Here is a 16,628-nt window from a genome sequence, read left to right as displayed (position 1 = left end):
CTTTTCATCGTATCTTATTTACTTTGTAGATGAGCTGACAGTTTTACATTAGTTTGGAATTTTTTGAAGTAAAACCTTTAAAGGTTCTGAATTTATCTTGAGTAAAACAACTTGGATACCGTTTGATTTTTCTGAAGTTTAGTTCTCTAAAAAATGTTCTGGAAAAGGATTGAATCAACAGGACATTGATTGAGTTATGCTAACCACCCTGAGAAGCAAGGAGAAGCTGATGTTTCGGGCATTAACCCTTCATCTGAGCAAACCTTTTGGGACAAAGGGTTAACACCCGAAACCTCAGGTTCTTCTTGCTTTCCATCGAAGTCATTGTGCTTTGCTCAACGTTATGTTGATTCCATCCATCGTTCTGCTGGTCTGGCATTGCAGAACAACACCAGCCTTCCCAAAGATTTTTTTTCCCATTCTGCTCTGGAAAATCATTGGTTCATGGAAGTATGATTTTTCGAACTGCTCACAATAGTAATTTTTACCCTCTTGCTAGGCTGAGGGGCCTCAAGCTGAAAACTGCAGGTCAGTCAAGCACTTTTCTCTGCCAAAGAAGCACCTGCAGGTCGAGGATTTTGTGCGGTGTGTGCAGGAATCGGGAATTGCTCAAGATCGGGGATCTATCCAGCGATTGTTTTCATCCCTCACACTTGGTTAGTGTTTTATTTTTTATGAGTAATTCATTTCAATGTTGCAATTACTACTTTAAAGACTGATTGTTCAGAACAACACCTCTATTACCTTTGAAAATAATGGTTGTAAAACAAAAGTTGTTTATTTCACAAAATTGCTCTTGGTCAAAACATCAAGACTAGCATAACTTATGAATTAAGAAATTGCTGAATGAGTGTTTTTATAATCCCGCTGACGCAGTTGCCAGATGGATTATGTTTTTGGGTTGTCCGTCTATCCATACGTCCGTACGTACATCCGTCCATGCTAATTCTATGTTTTCTCTCTAAACGCTTATCCGATTGACGCAAAATTTTCATCAGAGGTGTAACTACTCATGTAGAATGTTGTAAGGATAATTATGACATCATAGGTCAAGTGGTGTGGCAGTAATTTTGGAAAATAGGAAAAACTGTAGCTCTGTATCTCTGAAATGCTCCATGGAAAAAATTGAAACTTGGCACATGTCAAGTACTCCCCATGAGAAACAAGTGTGATTTTTATTTTTTGATTATGTCATAGGTAGGTTCATTATGACATTATAATTGCATACTTCGAACGCTTTATCCGATCAGTATGAACATTTTTCAGGGTCATCTAGGGCTAAATTGTAGGGGGGGAGAGAAAAAATCGGTGGTCACATGGTTCAGTAGCCATATTGTTTTTAACATAAAAATGTTCAAAATATTTCGCCGAAACGGCTGAACTCGGCTCCGTCGATGTTTTTTTTTTGACATTGATGTGTACAGGTGGGGTCATACCCCACCTGTACATCAATTGATTCATCGATATCGATGTTATCAAAAAAATGTTTTTGTTTTTTTTGATGCAGGTCCCAAAAATACGCAATGGTCCATTGCATATTCATTTTTGACATGCACATCATTCACACAGTAATTTTTCAAAATATTCCCACTTGGGGCTTTGCCCCCCCCCCCAGATGAGAAAGGTTATTTTACTTCCAAATTCAACTTGAATTAAAAGTGATTTTGTTTCAAAGCAAGATCATTATTGGTAATGGCACAGGTCTAGAATCGAGATCCATCGCTATCGCCGTACCGGTATGGCTATCATGGAACGCTGTACCGGCATCCCTATCGCCGTACCGGTATGACTATCATGGAACGCTGTATCAGTATCGCTTTCATATTTAGGTATCGCTTTCATATTTAGGTATCACCTTCATATTTAGGTATCGCCTTCATATCGATATCGCAGATCACTGACTTGGTACAGGATTTCTAAAGCACATCCGATTCATATAAATAATAACCGATTCCTTTAACATGAATCGTGTTTACACACCCATACACACCTACATGAATCGTGATTTACACATACACACATGCACGATTCTGATTTATACATATTATATATATACACGTATTGATATGTGATCATACACATATTGCATGTGGCATATTATACTTATTCTATACACAGAAAAAACACACTAACGGGGGTGGATACTTTGAGACCTGGTCGGTCTCTGTTCCATCTTCTGAATCCTACCCACCTGTGGAGATAGCAATCAACAACAAAAATTTGCACACATACACACTAACACACATGTAAGTGTTGATCACAATATTCATGTGCAGAGACAGGATTACATGGGAAGAACTAGAACGGGCACTCGGTAGAGCGCATACCTTCGCCGCCGCAACTTTTTTCCGGGCACATTTGAAAAACGTCATTTTAAAACGTCCATGACGTCACAACCGTCAGTCCGATTGACGTCAAATTTGGTGTGTAACCTCCTTGAAGGCAGTCCAACAAAATGGAATGATAAACACTGAAAAATTAAAAAGTTGAAAAATGACGTCATCTTTTGACGTCATTTTGACGCACTTCCGGGGACGTCACGTCCAATCTGGACTACCGTTCTGAAAGCTCGTATTTCACTGAACGTTTTAACATTGGTTTCATGTCAATAGCTCTATTAGATCTGAAGCTATGCCTACAAGTATATTTTGACCTTGAGTGTGACCTTGACCTTGACTACAGAGTTATTTGGCAAAACCTGTACATCAATAAACAGATATTTTGGTACTGGTCCTAATGCCTGGGTTTGGGAGACTTTGCTTTATAAATTATATAGATATTTGAATGTAAAATATCAGGACATTTTAGCCACAATTGAAAAACGTCATGTTTAAACGTCAATGACGTCATAACGGTCAGTCCGATCGAAGTCAAATTTGGTGTGTGACGTCCTTAAGGTAAGTCCTACAAAACGGTATGATCAAAACTGATGAGATTGAAAATTGAAAATTTACGTCATCTTGTGACGTCATTTAGACACACTTCCGATGACCTTACGTCAAATCCGACACTACATATCCGAAAGGTATCTCGTCATGGAACAATATGGCAGTGGTTGCATGTCGATAGCTGTATTATGAAGGAAGTTATGCTCAAAAGAATGTTTTTTTGACCTTTTCATGACCTTGACCTTGACCTTGACCTTTGACTCGATCGCTCCCAAAATCTAATCAAATCGTCCTTGGATACTCACGAATCGTCCCACCAAATTTCATGCAATTCGGTTTAATACTTTCTTAGTTATGCGAATAACAAACAAGCACACATTTTCACAAATAAATAAATACACAGCGACCAAAACATAACCTTTCGCAGAATGCGAAGGTAATAAGCGGACAAAAAAAGATCAAGAGATTCCATTTGAGAGGGAAAGGTGACTTTGACAGGTTAGGTGATCTATCTATATTCAGATCGACAGCGACCGTGACAAAGGAGAAAAGACAGCTGACACTAATCAGGGATAGAAATCCAGTCAAAAGCCAGAATAAATGAGACAACTGCTGAGAAAAAAAAGTGATAATTGTTAAAAGGTACCAACAAAACTACACAAGTATTATAATATCCAGCCTATATTTGGCATTGTCTACCCATCCTTGGGGGAAGAGGGAGCCAATATCATTTTTCCCCAATGGGTACCCTGAGCCCATATGCCAATTTTAAAGGATATAGGCCAAGCAGTTTTCAATCTTGAAGCCAGAGACCTTTCATAGTACAACTATTACTTCGAACGACATGAGTCAGCAGCTGCCTCTGAGCACATTATAATTTTAAATAATGTTTATCCAAGTTTTGTATTAAATAATTCTGACAGAAATTTGTTCCTTGTTTTGGGTGCTGGTGATAATTTGCCGAACCCTCTTCACTAAAGACACCATGGGATCTTTAACATCCACCAACTAATGCTAGCATGCGGGCACCCAGTTTACCATCCATCCACGAGATGGCACACTGACTTATCATCCTGCATGCGAAACACCTGGATGATGGTTTATTGCTGAGTGGCGATTCAAATCCAGACAAGACAGCTCAGAGTTGAGTGCACATAGCTCTCGGCCATCCTGCCAGCCCCATGTACGTGCATTGAAAGAGGTTAGAATAGAAAGGAAATCGTGATAATCAAACAGGTTTTGGCCCATGTGGTTTCTTAGCAAATGACGTTTTTCACTGATGCAATATTTAAACTGTTAATCTGTGTTATTCAGCTGGGGAGTGTTGAAAGGTGTGGTGTGGTGTTTGACCTTGCACAGTTTGAGGACACATTGTGAAGGCCAATGTAAGCACGGTTTGTGCGATCATTACTAAAATAGCAAATCTTAACCTATCGAAATGCCCTTTTGCAAAGTTTTGCAAATAAAGATCATAAGTTACTTTCCTTGTTATGTCGGTTGTGCGCAAGTATCACAATGTTCACTAAAATGGAGACACAGGAATGTTCTGGAAAAAAAAAAGACAAAAAAAAATTGAACGATGATCATAAATATCACGTTGGTTCATTCATTCTATTGTTATAATTGTCACACTGTTGATTTGTGATTTCTCTGTAATTTATTCACTTTGTTGGTCAGAAGTTTAACATGAAAATGGACCGGAAGATAGCCTAGAGCCCTAGAGGTATACGGACTTGCCTCTGAGGCTTGTAGCCCGCATTCGAATCTCAGCCCAGCTATAAACTTTCATACGCGGGCCAATGCATCGACGGGTGCACCGTCCCTGAGCTGCACGTTAAACTGGGTGTCTCATCTGATAGCATTAATTGGTTGATGTTTAAAATCTCACGCTGTCTTTAGCAAAGACAATGCAAATTATTGCCAGCACCCTGGCTAAATTCCTTCATTCGAGTGGGAACTCTTCCAGGATGGAAACCCTTGTAGTACTTCCTCTTGTCTGTCAATCTTGTAAAAAGCGAGCACTGTGGCAATGGAAGGATTATTATATGTTTGAAGGAAGTCAACAAGTTCTAGCTTTCAATTTTCGAAATACCGTACAGTGTCGATATCCTCCAAGATTGAATATGAACAAGAGTGTCCTCGTCCATTCATTACCTTCGCATTCTGCGAAAGGTTATGTTTTGGTCGGCGTGTATTTATTTATTTATTTATTTATTTATGTATTTGTAATCTTGTGATTCGTATAACTCAAAAAGTATTAAACCGAATTGCATGAAATTTGGTGGGATGATTGGTTATTAGCCAGGAAGCATTCGATTAGATTTTGGAATCGTTCGGGTCAAAGGTCAAGGTCAAGGTCACGAAAAGGTCAAAATCGTCTTTTTACGATAAACACGGTCAATTTTTATTCAATTTGCATGCAACTAACGCCAAAATGTTCAGAATTCAACGCCTCATCTTGTGATATGCAATATGACACAATGACGCCCATACTCTTGTTACCGGTTAGGTGTCAAAGGTCAGGGGGGTCACGACCTTGAAAAATATGCAGTTTTTGTCATAACGCGGTCAATTCTTGTCCGCTTTACATGAACCCAGCACCAAAATGTTCAGAATTTAATGCCCAATCTTGAGACACAATGACGTCATAACACATGTCACCGGTTGGGGTAAAATGTCGGGGGGGGGGGGGTCACGCCCTTGAAAAATATGCGGTTTTCGGCATACCTCAGTCAATTCTTATTCGATTTGCATGAAACCAGCATCAAACGAGATTACCTTCTCTTGTTGAAACGTTGTATTCACCAAGCTTGCGAGTGAAGACTCGCCAAAACGACGTGAGTTGATTGTTGTTTAGTCCGTAGCCCCCGAAAGTCGGGGGGGGGGGTCATGACATTATAGATATGTGGTTTGTGTCATAAGACCATTCATATGAAACCAGTTCCCCACACTCATACCAAGAACAAAACAAGTAGTGGTGGCGAAGGTATGCACTCTATGAGTGCCCGTTCTAGTTGTTTTTGATCAGTTCAACACTGCCTAACAGAGTTTTCATAACCAAAGGAACCAGGATGTAATTTGAGTTAACACTTAGCCGACAGTCACAACAGTGATATTGTCTTGGGCAATGGACCCAAGACAATCTGCTGATGTGAGTTGAGGAAGCTTGCTTTGCTATCAAGTAAGACGTGAAGAAATTATATAAGACAATCAGGTTAGGAAATATATGTTAAGTTCAGTTATTGAGGCTGTTGGGACAGGACTGTTACTGGATCCCACTTTTTATTGGTCAGGCAAGAACATGACTGCTTCATTGATCATACATTCATACTTTTATTGTTCAGCGTCTGCCTCAAGTTTGCTTTTTATAAGTACATAATCAGTAGCAATTGTTTCAGGTGATAAGTTTTCTGGTCTGACATACACTCCTCGAGCCACATGGCACAATCCGAGGGGTCGAAAGAAGTTCACTCTGAATATTTTCAAATAGCATGTTGATAGCAGCTCTCTCCACTTTTTGGTACCAGACTCGGTGGTTTGATGGTTAGAGCGTCTGCTCCGAGTTTGGGAGGTCAGTGGTTCAAACCCCGGCCGAGTCACACCAAAGACTTCAACAAAGGTGTATTCTACTTCCTTGCTTGATGTTCAGCATTTAAAAGGATAAGGACACGGACAATCCCCAGAGGTGGTCATCCAGGGGAAGGAGGAAAATCCTCCTTGAAATTCCCCACTGAGTGCAGTGAGAAAGGAGGCACCATTGTTGTGGCGTTGCTGGTACCCACAGTGACCTGGGAAGTGAAGGCACTTCCACCAAGCTCAGTGGCTGTGTTTGTCTCATCAAATAGTTGTGTTCATGCATGTGTGCGTGAGAGAGACAGAGAGAGAGAGAGAGAGAGAAAGAGAGAGAGAGAGAGACAGAGAGAGAGACAGAGAGAGAGAGACAGAGACAGAGAGACAGAGAGAGAGACAGAGACACAGAGAGAGAGACAGAGACACAGAGAGAGAGACAGAGAGAGAGACAGAGAGAGAGAGACAGAGAGAGAGAGACAGAGAGAGAGAGACAGAGAGAGAGAGACAGAGAGAGAGAGACAGAGAGAGAGACAGAGAGAGAGAGACATTGACCCACTATGAGTCTTAGATGCTGAAAAATAAATAATAATAAGTCATCCACTCAGAAGGGAGTTCTTTCTGTTCCATGGCATGTTTAGTGTCTGCAGCATGTGTTGTTGTAATGCGCTTCAGCTGCCACATTGTCTCTTGAGGGAAAGGAGAGAATTCTTACATCTAAACACTGGGTTACAATATCATGAACTGTTTTGTTTTGTGAACCCTGACCTCCACTGCTGGCTTCAAGGGTTCACACGACTATTTGGTCCTTCGATCTACTTTGTCTGCCGTTGACGGAAAATGCATGTTTTGCCATACACTCGTGACTGTGTAGCATGCTCTTGTCTGTCTGTAAGAGCATCTGGGGTTTTGAGGAATCCTTTCCAGCTGCAGAATTTTGTTGTTTTTGCCCACCTTGTCAGTGACTTTTTCTCTGATCTGCATTGTCTGTGATGCTGTATCTTTGGAGCTGTAATCGGATTAACTCAAGTAAGCTTGAAAAATCGGCTCAAGTTGTTTCACTATTGCAGCTTCACAAACAGTTGTCCATGAACAGTCATCTTGTGGACCGGTCCACTCAATCAGTGGTGACTTTCCTGCATATCATACAGAGTCCACAGTCCATCTTTTGTTGTTTCGGCTTCATTTTACTTTCTGACGTGTTGATGCAATAGCAATGCAATATAATGCAACAATGCAATATAATGTGCTGGGAGACATACACTACCTTTTAATGATATGTGATATCATTGTGCAGAAGTACGTGATACCATTCACTAACAATTTTCCTTTGTACTCTCCAAAGATTCCAATGATCCAGCAAAATGTATTGTTATAGCAATAAGTGTATCAAGCCATTTTGGATTATGAAGTCTGTACTATCTTGAGGGAAAAATATACAAACATTAGCAGCTTCATTCAGAATTGAGCAACGTGGGTGGATTGTCTTCCATGAAAAGTAGATGACGCACGTTTGAATGTTCCATTAACTTGCTCTTAAATTATGAGTTAGGTCCATCAAAATGTGCAATTACCTTTTTTAAAGCTTTTAGAAATACCCAAATGTTACTTCCGAAACCATTTTTGTCCCCAACTGTGCATCAGCCGAGCTGGGACCTTGTATTTTGGGCCCAGTCAATCCATCTGTCCGTCCGTCCATTTAGAGCTTCCACTCAAATGATTGGACAAATTTCTTTCACATTCGGCCCATGTATGCAATAATATAGGTGCATGAGGAATGGCATTATTTTGGGATCGGAGCTAAAAGTCATGGGACGCATGAATTTTTTTCCGAATTTCAGAAAAATTAAAAGAAAATTTAAAGGGGAACCCAAACACAATTTTTTTTTCATTTCTTCTGTTCTTGCGTATGAAAGCTTGGCTAGCCGATAGCTATCATTTTGTTGGGGCGCGACTATGCCGCTGATGCTGTGCCCCTATACCAGTACACTGGTACTCATTTCACTGACCTCGGAAGGACGACAAGCTATCAACCCCACCTGGTGTTAATTCAGCAGCCAACAGGGCTTGAATTCAGAACCCTAAGATTCCAAGCCAGCCACCCTAACAGCTAAGCCAACACCAGGCACGAAAAAAAAATCTGAAAACCACTGAAAATCATTAATCATGGTCAAAATTAATGGGAAAATTTTTTGAAATTTTTGTGCTCATCACAGATTGCCGAAAAAAGCCCAAGGGGCCGAGAATGTCGATTTTCGATTTTCATTCGTGACGTCATACCTTGAACCCACCCACACGGCACGGACACAGCACGAACACCGCCCAGGCACACTCGGACATCGTGGAAAAAATGGGCGATGGATGCTTTGTCCCACTGTCGCAGGCTGAGCAGGTGTCTTGTATGTTGTAGGATCGTCCCGTTTCATACTTTCCCAGGATGCCATTTGTGTCTGTGGTCATGCTTGTGCCGTGTCTGTTTTGTGTCGTGCCGTGTCGATGTCCTGCCCCAGTGGAGAGGGGAGTGGTGCTCAGGGGAGGGGAGATATGGGGTGGTGGTTGCTGTGGAGGGAGGAGTGGTCGCCCGTGTACTTGTGCTGGCGTTGGGTAGAGATTGTTTTACATGTTTGAGCAATGGCTGTTTCTTCCTTTCAATCGTGGGGATGGCATCCTCTCTGTCATGACAGATAACTACAAGTTCTAGCCATCTCTGTTGTTTCATAACAGTGCTCTGTAAAATGTTCTGAGCACAAAAGCCAACATTTTCTTGGCCCGATCCGCACTCAGGAATTTCACACAAACCTCATCCAATTTCTGGCCAACTTAGGGTCTTTCAGCCATTTATGTAGCATGAAACATCTCGGTTTGTATTATTACAACCACCAAGAATACTTCGACTCAGAATATTTGTCGAAAATAGAAGATTATTCGCCGTTTGATTTTAATCGTACCGCAATGTAACCCGGAGACTATACAAATCTGGTGCTCGACTCCCGGGTGTGACGTCATGGCTATCTTTGAAGAAGAAGAAGAAGAAGAGTTCTACTTTTAATCGCAAAAGTACCTACTTTATAAATCGAAAATCAGAAAAAGCCACATCATATCTAATTTGTGGGGTATCAAGCGATAGCTTGGCGTCGAGGTGGACTCAATGTTTGGGTTCCCCTATAAGGGATAAAGTCGTATAGGACTGTATGTATGCTTCTTGGAACCATTATTTATTTATAAACATTTTACCATCAACACTACCAACACACAACTTTTAATTATTTATTTATTCATCATAGCCGTGCCTGCCTGTCGCTTCACTGACTGGTTTAATCAAAAGGCAGCATGTTGCACTTCACAACTTATTGCATATCTCTCAGATTCTCAATGAGGATGTAAAATGAATTGAAACACACGACACAAAACAGAAGATATTTTATAACACATAGTTGTTGTTGTTGCTGTTGTCATGACTGTAGTTGCTGTTGTTTGTGTGCTGCTTGCTGCTTCTGTGTGCAAATATATATATATATATATATATATATATATATATATATATATATATATATATATATATATATATGTAATCAACAAAAACCCACCCACATCTCTCCTCTGTGAATGGAGAGAATAACCAATTAGCTCTCGCCTAATCAATTAAACCCAGGTTTTTAGGATTATATAAATAAACCGACTCATTCCATGCTCTTCCAGCTGAAGAAGCTGCAGAAAGCAACCATGAAAGGCTAACCAAGGTAAGCCCCTTGCTGTTTCAAACCATTCCCAGAATTCCTCCACAGCTGTAAAGACATTCACAAATTGTACACACATGAGAATCCCAATGTTACACACACCTCCTCATCTGTCGGACCGGTTTCATTGCTTGTTGGTGAATCATCAGCAACAGCGCAGACAGAAATGCATACCATGACTCGGCTCCCAAGCATGTACCACGTGTAAATGTCAAAAGTAGTCAAGGTATAAATGATAAACAAAGACCCACTCACATCTCTCGCCTGTGAATAGAGGGAATGAGAGCTAATTGGTTATTGTTATTTGATGATTTATTGTCATTTGTGTCAATGTTGTTTAATTTTAATGTCTTAATGCCGTTTTATTGAACCTCTTAATTAATTTTATTTTTATTAATAATTAAATTTACCTCTTAATTAAATTGTAACCACTTAATGTCATTAATACCATCTTGCTTTGAAGAACTGGAAATAAAGGGGGAAGTGAGGACAGAGAGTTGGGTGGGGGGTGGGGAGCAGAGAGGGGGCAGTCCTTTTCCCATTTTTTATTACTTTTAGGACCCTTTCAACGCTTTTGGACACCTTTCAACCCCTTAAGTCTGTAGACTCATGAGAGTTTAGACCTATAGACCCCAACTACTATTGGAATTTACCGTTTGGACCTTTAGACCCCTGAAGACCATTAATATGCCTTTAGACACTAGACTCCTTCAGCACTTTGGACTCTCGAGACCCATTCGAATGCTTAGACCTTTACACCCTTTAGAGCCTATTGGCCAAATTTACGAAAGTTGTTCAAGAGTGAGACGTGTGTAGATTTGCACCCGTTCAAAGTTAGTTACCAATCACTGAAGCGTGATTATCTAATACGCGATCAATACCTAATCACAAGCGGTTAAATGACAAAGTAACTTTTATACGCTGGTGAGGGCATGTTTAAGAGTGTGTTTAAGACTTTGAAGCAAGCATTAGGAAAAATAATATAGTTTTAACTGCAGTTGTACTCTCATATACTTCCTGGCAGTTTAAGTTAACTTTGGAATCACGATAGGCTACGCTATTGTGGTCTACGTACTGCAGTAAGGATTACGCCTCGATCTGTTCAGCCGTTGGCTGCCAAACCACGTGGCTGATGACATCATCATTTCTTTTGCAAATTACAATTTAGCCTTAGATGACCCTCTAAAATTTTCAGACTGATCAGATAAAGCATATGACATGAAATTATGACATCATCAAAAATAAAATCACCCTTGTTTTCCATGGGGAGTACTTCGCATGTGCCATACTTCAATTGTTTTTTCCATGGAGCAGTTTCAGAGATGCAGAGCTCCAAAATTTTTCCTTTTTTCCAACATGGCTGCCACACCACGTGACCTATGATATCATAGTTATCATAAAAAACATGCTGCATGAGTAGTCGCATCTTTGGTGAAAATTTCCTGAAATTTATTTGGTGGAAAAAAAAAAAACTATGCTGCCCCACTTCGATACAACCCCGCTTCGATTGGACACCTGACCCACGACATCCTCTTTATCAAATCAAATTCAGAATGGGTGGCCGATCACGTCTTTGGAGTTTCACGTTGATCGGATAAGGCTTTTTGTCCAACATAGCTGCAAGACCATGTGACCGATGTTGAAATTTTCAAGCAATATTTCCCATGCCGAGTCGATCATATTTTTAAAAAAATGATTTCTCTAAAACCGCTAGTCTATTGATGCGAGACTTTGCAATGATGATACACTACTGTTGCTACAAATATTTTAGTTAACAATGATCTCATCGGTCACATAATGTGGAAGCCACGTTTGTTTTAAATAAATAATAAAACAATTATTTCTTTGAAACCGTTTAACCTATCAATACGAGACTTTTCAATTATTAAATGATCCACTGCCCTTGCTGCATACATTTGACTTTAAAATGATGTCATCAGTCATGTGGTGTGGCTGATGCAGTTGTCATTCATTGCCCTTGCTCCATCTAACGCAACATGTTTGATATTGATCTGTTCATCAGTTTTGAAGAAAAAGGTTTTTAAATTTTTGGTTTTCAAACTAACATGACTGCCAAACCATGTAACTAATGGCATTGAAAATTTGGACTCTGCCCAAGATTTGGTAGAGGATTGTGTGTATGAAGATTTGTTTTGATCGGATAAGATCGGATAAGATTTTTATCCAATATGGCTGGCACGCCATGCTACCTATGATGTCACCATTTCCACATTGTATGCAGGTACGTGGTTTGATGATACTTGGTAAATTTCGCTTCGATCAGATAATCTGTTAGAGTACTCTCATATACTCTCATATACTTCCTGGCAGTTTAAGTTAACTTTGGAATCACGATAGGCTACGTCACGATAGGCTACGTGATAGGATAGAAATAACATTATTTAATATTTTTCTTCAATCCATTATGGCTGCCAAACAATGTGACATCAATTATTCTTTATCATCCTAATATTCCCAAGCCATGGGGAACATGTCTATGAAGTTTCCCCTAAATATGTCCAGCTGTTCTGGAGAAGATTTTTGAAGGTTTGTGGGTAAATCCAAGATGGCTGCCAGACCATGTGACCGATGATGTCATAGTTATCGAACTTTATTCAGCATGTATAGTCGATCATTTGTGTGCCGTTTCACTTCAATCTGTAAAGCGGTTCTGGAGAAGAAGATTTTTTTTCCCTTTTTTAACAATATGGCTGCCAAACCACATGACAGATGACATCATCATTTTTTTCTGTGTTGATATATTTTCCAAGACGAACCTCACAAATTTTCATACTGATCAAATGCAGTGTTCTACTTGTCGAATTTTGACCGGGACACCACTTCACCGATGACGTCATTGTCAAATCGCTCTTATTCCCCATGCATAGTTGCCAGGTGCCAAGTTTCAATTTTCTTCCATCTTGTTGTTTAGGAGATACAGAGGTTCAAAGTTTTCCCATTTTTCCAACTTAGCTGCCTGCCCACATGACTTGTGATGTCATAATTATCATGAAAACATTCTGCACAATGATTGGCATGTCTGGTCAAAATTTTGTGTCAATCGGATAAGTGATTGCAGAGAAAACAGAGAAAATTCACATGTACGCACGGATGTACATACATATGTACAGACAGACAGACAACCCGAAAACACAATGTCACCGGCGACATTGTCACCCCTGGCATAAAAACGTTTTTTAGATTTCATATGCATATTATCAACTTATTCTAGGGGACAGGCCAGGCCAACTTTATCAAATCGGGTGGAAAATCATGGTCATTTTCAAAGATGGCCACCAAAGTGGTATCGAGCTTGGAATGTTGAATGTCCATCGCAAGATTTCATGCAGTTAAGACAGGCTAATGGAAAATCAGTGGAACTTTGCCCCTCCATTTGGAAGGCAACTCCAAAATTTCATTGTCTTGACTCATGGACTATTGCTGAGAGACAGCTTCATCAAAACCACCCTCTGCAAAGAATGGTGCATTGTTGGCTTGTTGTTAAATGTTAATTAGCATACTGGGACTTGCTTAATGTTATTATTCTGGATCAAGATAACAAGCTCACTGGATTTATTAGTTTTGGTTTAATCAGTCAACCCCCGTACAAGCTCCATTTCCCAGTGGCTTTCAGCCTTCACTTGCTCTTATCTTGTCTGTTATTGTTTGCTCACTCCCTGGTGGACATGTCAGTTGCATCACAAATTGATGGCAGAAATAAATATCATGAGCAATGTAATCATTTCCACCATCTACATCAGAAACTCGAAAACCTGACTTTGGTTACCATCCTATCACAGGAAATCATGCTTAACCAACACCTCCCGCCCCCCTCATCCCCCTCTGCTCCTTTTACACCTTTGCTGAACTCAAACCCCTCAAGGTCAGCAGAAACAAGTAGATCCTGCCACTTTTGAAATGTTCTACAAAGCCTGGAAAGAGACGGAGCAGGAGACGCATGATCTGCACCTTCCGCGGTCCACTCTTGAAAACTTGGATAAGAATGAATGCGTTTATAAAGTCTCACCATCCATCAAGACAAGTCTGGGACAGGGCAGGTTGGCCATGACTCAGCGACGTCTCTTCCTTCTTGCTGAAGGCAAGGGGAGCTATGTCGAGGTGGCGCTCTACAGGAATATTGAGGTGACCTTTATAACCAGTTGAATCTCAATGCTAGATCAATAATGCAAATTAATGAAACCTTCCCCCCCCCCCACCCATTCAAATCCATATTTTATCAACTTCAACAGCATACATAAATTTCCAAATAACTTTTCTGTGTAAATCGTGTGATTAATTGAACATTTTGGGAAAAGAGGTTGTTACCTCAAAATGGGTGCCTCTGATTTCATTTCCCAAAATCTTTCATTGCTTCAATGAACAACATTTTGACAAGAGAGCAGCACATTTTGAGGGAACATTTCATCTGATTATTATTTTTAAGATTGTGAACTTGGCAATTTAAGTGTATTCCACATCCTACTGTTTGGGAATTGGACTTGGGCATGACGTCACTCGAGATGGAATGTTCAGCGTTATATTAAAAGTTTGAACACGGTTTGGTAAAACTTTTGGTGGAGAATGGCAACGACCCCAAACTGATTCAACAAAGTCGGGTCTTCATTCAACGTTCATTTTGTCCGATCTGACTTTTATCGCCATGGTGAAGTTCTCAAGGGAAATTTGTTGCAAATATAACACATTTTGGTTTGCCTGTTTGGTTCTCCCATGTGAGCGTTCATCTAACAGTGCTGGGATCCCAGGTTCAAATCTCATGTACTTTGTCGATTTATCTATTGTCGATTACTACCCTGCAAATTCATGTGAAAGTACATTGTTGTCTCATGATGTGCACATATATTTTCGATGTTTAAGCTCCTCAGTGAGCCTTGGATTCTACAGAAAAACAATTGTTTTTTTCTCTTTTGTTCTTACCAGGAGGTCGAAGCGACGTCGGTTATATCAATTTTTCCACCACGTGTTCCAGCACTGAAGATTAAAATAAAATATCGTTCTGAAGCTTTCACGGCAAACCTCAAGTCGGATCGTGATCTATGGCACCTCATGGTGAAAGAGATGTGGGCTGGAAAGCAGACTGCTCACCACCATAAGGTGTGAAAATTGAACAGTACAAGGAGCCAAGGAAAATCAAGATGCAGTAAAATGTGCTTATGTTCTAAATGATTCGGCACCTGCAACCGTCTCAAAAACAAAATTATTGTTTTGTAAAGGCTGACATCCCCGAAGCCTAAAGTACCATCTACATAAATACGTATTGAAAATTTGGGATAAGGGTGTATGCCTGGTGTTGGCTTAATGGTTAGGGTGCTGGGCTTGGGATCCCAGGATCCTGAGTTCAAATCTTACTCATCTGTTGAATTAATACCGGGTGGGGTTGACTCTGTCTATCATCCTTCCAAGGTCGGCAAAATGAGTGCCACCTTGCTGGTATCCTGTGTCGGAGTGGTGACCCATCCAGGATTGTGCCCAATAGCCAAGGAGACTGCTTAGGCAGCACCAACGCTCTACACAGTGTCAGATCCCAATGGATGGATGGATAGTGGGTCCCAAAACTTTTTTTTTTTACCATTTCAGCTTTTGTCATCAAATTTTCAACAAACCCTTATTATGAAAATATTGAGATGGTTAAATAAATAGGCCTGATTAGCCCATCCACTGTGCGGTGCGAGACGGCGGGGTTTTGTAATCTCTTCCGTGTTTCGTTGTTTACCATTTGAACTTTTGTCATCAAATTTTCAACAAACTTTTAATATGAGAATAGAGAGACCACTAATTAATAAATTTGACTTCCTTTTTTTTTCTTGCTGTTGTTTTCACCAAGTTTAGTGAGAGTATAAAGCGACACAGGTGAGCTTTGCATTTTGGGATGTTTTCTATTTTTTACTTGTTTTTGTTGCACTTCCAGGACCCACAGATTCTCAAGCAGGCTGCTACAAATATTCTCCTGATGGATGCACTTGTACAGTGTCTCCAGTCCTCAAAAGCTATCTACGCGGCCACCAAACTTGCCCATTTTACTGACAGTGAAAGCAAGTTGATTTTTTTTTTATGTATTGACGTGCAATTAACCTGAATTCGTTATTTATTACCTTAAAATCCTGGTATTGAACCCTGATCCTTCTCCTATTGTAGAAGAAAATAGTTTAAAGGGCCTCTGACATGCACAATCTCACCTACTTGGGCTTCATCTACAGTAGGATCCCAAATAACATCAATTGTACCCACCAAACTGTCAAACCGTATGCTTTACATGTCAAACCATATCCAGGTTGATCCTGATGACTCCATCTTTGGTCTTGACTTATTCCTGTTCCTTCTGATGACTCCAATGCAATATATGGTCTTCTGTTTCATTAACACTCCAGCCATTTTAATTGTTCACCAGAGGCTAATGTTCCCCCGATTGATGAAATGT

At 40.2% G+C, this 16,628-nt stretch overlaps 1 protein-coding gene across 4 annotated transcripts in view; it reads left to right on the top strand.

Moving 5' to 3' along the window:
• The window catches only part of DENND3 (DENN domain containing 3), a 127,974-nt gene that overhangs the window by 81,934 nt on the left and 29,412 nt on the right, over nucleotides 1–16,628 (top strand). For all 4 annotated transcript variants that reach the window (XR_015058346.1, XR_015058345.1, XM_085881871.1 and 1 more), the window contains exons 16-19: nucleotides 500–656; nucleotides 14,076–14,335; nucleotides 15,131–15,304; nucleotides 16,119–16,242. Coding sequence is in view for 2 of the 4 variants with exons in the window: in XM_085881871.1 (XP_085737997.1) it covers nucleotides 500–656; nucleotides 14,076–14,335; nucleotides 15,131–15,304; nucleotides 16,119–16,242 (715 nt within the window). In the remaining 2 variants the exon portion in view is untranslated. The remainder of the gene's footprint in view (nucleotides 1–499; nucleotides 657–14,075; nucleotides 14,336–15,130; nucleotides 15,305–16,118; nucleotides 16,243–16,628) is intronic.

Source organism: Eptatretus burgeri, chromosome 5 (assembly GCF_056783735.1).
Source record: "Eptatretus burgeri isolate ZD-2024b chromosome 5, Ebu_testis_v1, whole genome shotgun sequence".
NCBI classification, from domain to species: Eukaryota; Metazoa; Chordata; class Myxini; order Myxiniformes; family Myxinidae; genus Eptatretus; species Eptatretus burgeri.
This window is presented reverse-complemented; position numbering and strand designations above follow the sequence as displayed.